General features: G+C 40.5%; 1 protein-coding gene across 1 annotated transcript in view; it reads right to left on the bottom strand.

The window, feature by feature from the left end:
- LOC108727860 (coiled-coil domain-containing protein 6) overlaps positions 1-2,669 on the bottom strand; it is a 5,327-nt gene extending 2,658 nt beyond the window's left edge. Inside the window, 3 exon segments of the mRNA XM_018456137.1 lie at positions 1-64; positions 462-1,002; positions 2,078-2,669. The exon segment at positions 1-64 is cut by the window's left edge and continues 4 nt beyond it. Coding sequence (XP_018311639.1) covers positions 1-64; positions 462-1,002; positions 2,078-2,299 — 827 coding nt within the window. The 5' untranslated portion in view covers positions 2,300-2,669.
- Positions 2,670-2,965: the final 296 nt, after the last annotated feature.

Here is a 2,965-nt window from a genome sequence, read left to right on the forward strand (position 1 = left end):
AGTCTCAAATTCTCCTCGCGTATTTGCTTCTCTTCGTTAACATACCGCTTCATTTTTTCCGTATCTAAAACGATTAATGACGAACTTTAGGAGACTGAACTCGATGAAGTTTTCGTTACAGATCGAAAACAAAAATAGTGTTTTTAAAATTATATTTGAAGATGAATTTGAAAATGTATTTAAAATTTACATCCAAGTATTATTAAATAGGAATAAGATCAGTTAAAGTGATTTTCATTAATTCGTATAAATTTAACGATCAAATATTTAAAAAGGTTGTTAATGTTAATGTAAGCAGTAAATATATTTTTAAAGAAAAATTATTCTGCGTTCAATAAACCAATTGTGAATTTTGGAAAAATATTTAAAAATATTGATGTTCCATTAATGAGTCTGCAGATTATTTCGTATTAAATTATCAATAGTTTTGTTTAATTTATTATTAAAGATAGCATCCTTACGTTCTTGCTGCGAAATCAGCAAAGTGTGCTTTAATCGAGCGACCTCGCTTCTCAGAGTTTGAATGTGCGTACTCAAGTTCGTAGCGGTGTCACCGTTGTTGATCTCCCTGGGTGAAGTAGGATCCGAAACAGGCTGGTCCAACTTGATTTGCAGCATTCTTTTCTCAGCCTCGAGCTTATCCATTCGCTTCCACAGCTTGTTCACTAATGCCTCCTGTTCCTGCTCCAGAGTGTTCTCTAGTTCGACCTTCTCGCGTCGCAGCTGCTCCAGGTTGCTCTGCTTGGCCAAAGTCTCTGCCTCCAGCTTTTCTATCTTCCTCATCAGCTTGTTCACCAAGCATTCTTGCTCCTGCTCTAATGTTTGCTCAAGCTTGCACTTCTCCTGTCGCAATTGGTTCAGCTTTCGCGACAAGTCGTTGGTGAGACACTCCTCTTCTTGTTCGTAATGATGAGCCAGAGTTTCCTTCTCCTTCTTCAAAGCTTGAATCTTCTTCAGCAAGGTGTTGCTTATAAATTCCTCTTCTTGCTCAGCCTTTGCTTGCTGTAAATACAGAGAATCCCAAACGTAAAACATACTCGCTCTTGCTTTTTGCAAATGTAAAATAAAATAGAAATAGCCAGTGTCTTAATTAACATTTAAACTTGTCTCATAAATTATCACCAGTAGGCTATAGTACTATTAAGGTTGCATTTCCTTGGTGCTCACAAAGACCTGTTCTTTTTAATTGAATCACAATAAAAGGTGTGTTCTTTTTAGATGAACTTCTTGCGCAATTCATCTTTTCTTTTTTCTCTTCAGCATAAAAAAAGAGAAAAGATAAACCTTCCAAGAAGTTCAGCTAATAAGAATAGGCCTAATGTCTGTATTAGATTTAACTAATCACAAGAAAGTAAATTAATATCAAATTCTGTGAATTTTGCTTTGATTCATCAAATTCAATCTCAATCTTAATAAGTCTGTTCTTTTTAGCTGAATCTCTTGCACCTTTTTTTCTCTCGAATGTAAGAAAAAGAGAAAAGATAAATTGTGCAAGAAGTTTAGCTAAAAGGAATAGACCTAATGTTTGTATCAAACTAAATATTGAGATTGAGATTTAATTTAACTAATCAGAAAAAAAACCAACATCAAGTTTAATAAATTTTGCTTCGATTGATCAAATTCAATCTCCATTTTAATAGGCCCACCCTTTTTAGCTGAACTTCTAGGATAGTTCACCTTTTCCTTCTTTCTCTCCAACGTGAAGATGAAAACTAAACCTTGTAAGTTCAGTTAATACCTGTTCCCATATAGTTTAACTTCAATCTCGGTTCAATGTACTCTTCATCTTTTTTAAAACTAGAAAAAGATAAAAGGTACATTGAATCGAGATTAAATTTAACCTACATCGGTCTTCTTCTTCTGATTTCCCCTTTATTGGCTTTCCGACTCAAATATAGAGTCACAGCATCATGCAAAATAATAGATCCTGAGATCCTTTTGATAGCCTCCTCGGGGAGCAGAGGTCTCGATCTACATCGGTCGAAAGTGTCATAAAAAGAACAAGCCTAATCTCTATATATATATAGTCTGATAAAAGCCTAAAGAAACTGAGAAACAAGAAAGAATCGACTCTCACTATGATGACAGACGCCTGACGCAGGCCGCGGTTCTCCTCCTGCAGGGCCTTCACCCGCAGCTTGTACGTCTCGAGCTCGACCTTGAGGACACGGTTGTGCTGCTGCAGGGACTCGATGCGCTTCTGCAGCTGCTCGCGCGTAATCGGCGACGGCGGCATCATGATGGGTCCGCCGTCGATTGAGCTGGAATCGCTCTCGGACGCACTATCGCGATCGGCCATGTTCTCCTTGCAGGTAAACGACAACTACGACGGTCACGACGACAACGAGGACGATGAGGGTATGCCGGTTATCGCCGACCGTAGTTCATCGCATGCGACTCTTCGGGGACGGAGCGCCCAGGATCGCCGGCGTATCCACGGGCACGTGCCTTCGAATTCCACGTTCACCGTCGATCGCTGGAAGAATATCGCGGGAGTAAGAGAAAGTAGCGCGATTACCGTGGCGTGATTATCGCGCGGCGGACATGTGCTCTCGTACGTAAAGGATGTACCGCAGAAACGGTATCAGCTGTTTGCGCCGCACTCGCTCGCCGACTGTTTTTCGCGACCGCGAAAGTGGCGCGACGTTTCGTGACTCGTCGCGCGTCGTGATTCGCGATCGACCGAGGAGACATCTGGACATCTATCGTGGAACAGGTCGGAATGGACTTCCCAATTAGAATTAGGCCCTGCGCACAATGGAGGAAATATTAGGAACAGGAATAGATATTAAGATTTCAACCTATCAGAAACCGTGTATTCCGGTGTAACTGGTATTTGATAGGTTAAAATCTTAATATCTGTTCCTGTTCCTAATATTTCCTCTATTGTGCGCAGGGCCTTAAGCTCAAGCACAATGGCTGCGTTCAGCAGAACGTTCGTTTTGCAACTGTTGGAAGTTTCCTT

Source organism: Mycetomoellerius zeteki, unplaced genomic scaffold (assembly GCF_001594055.1).
Source record: "Mycetomoellerius zeteki isolate Tzet28-1 unplaced genomic scaffold, Tzet1.0 scaffold555, whole genome shotgun sequence".
NCBI classification, from domain to species: domain Eukaryota; kingdom Metazoa; phylum Arthropoda; class Insecta; order Hymenoptera; family Formicidae; genus Mycetomoellerius; species Mycetomoellerius zeteki.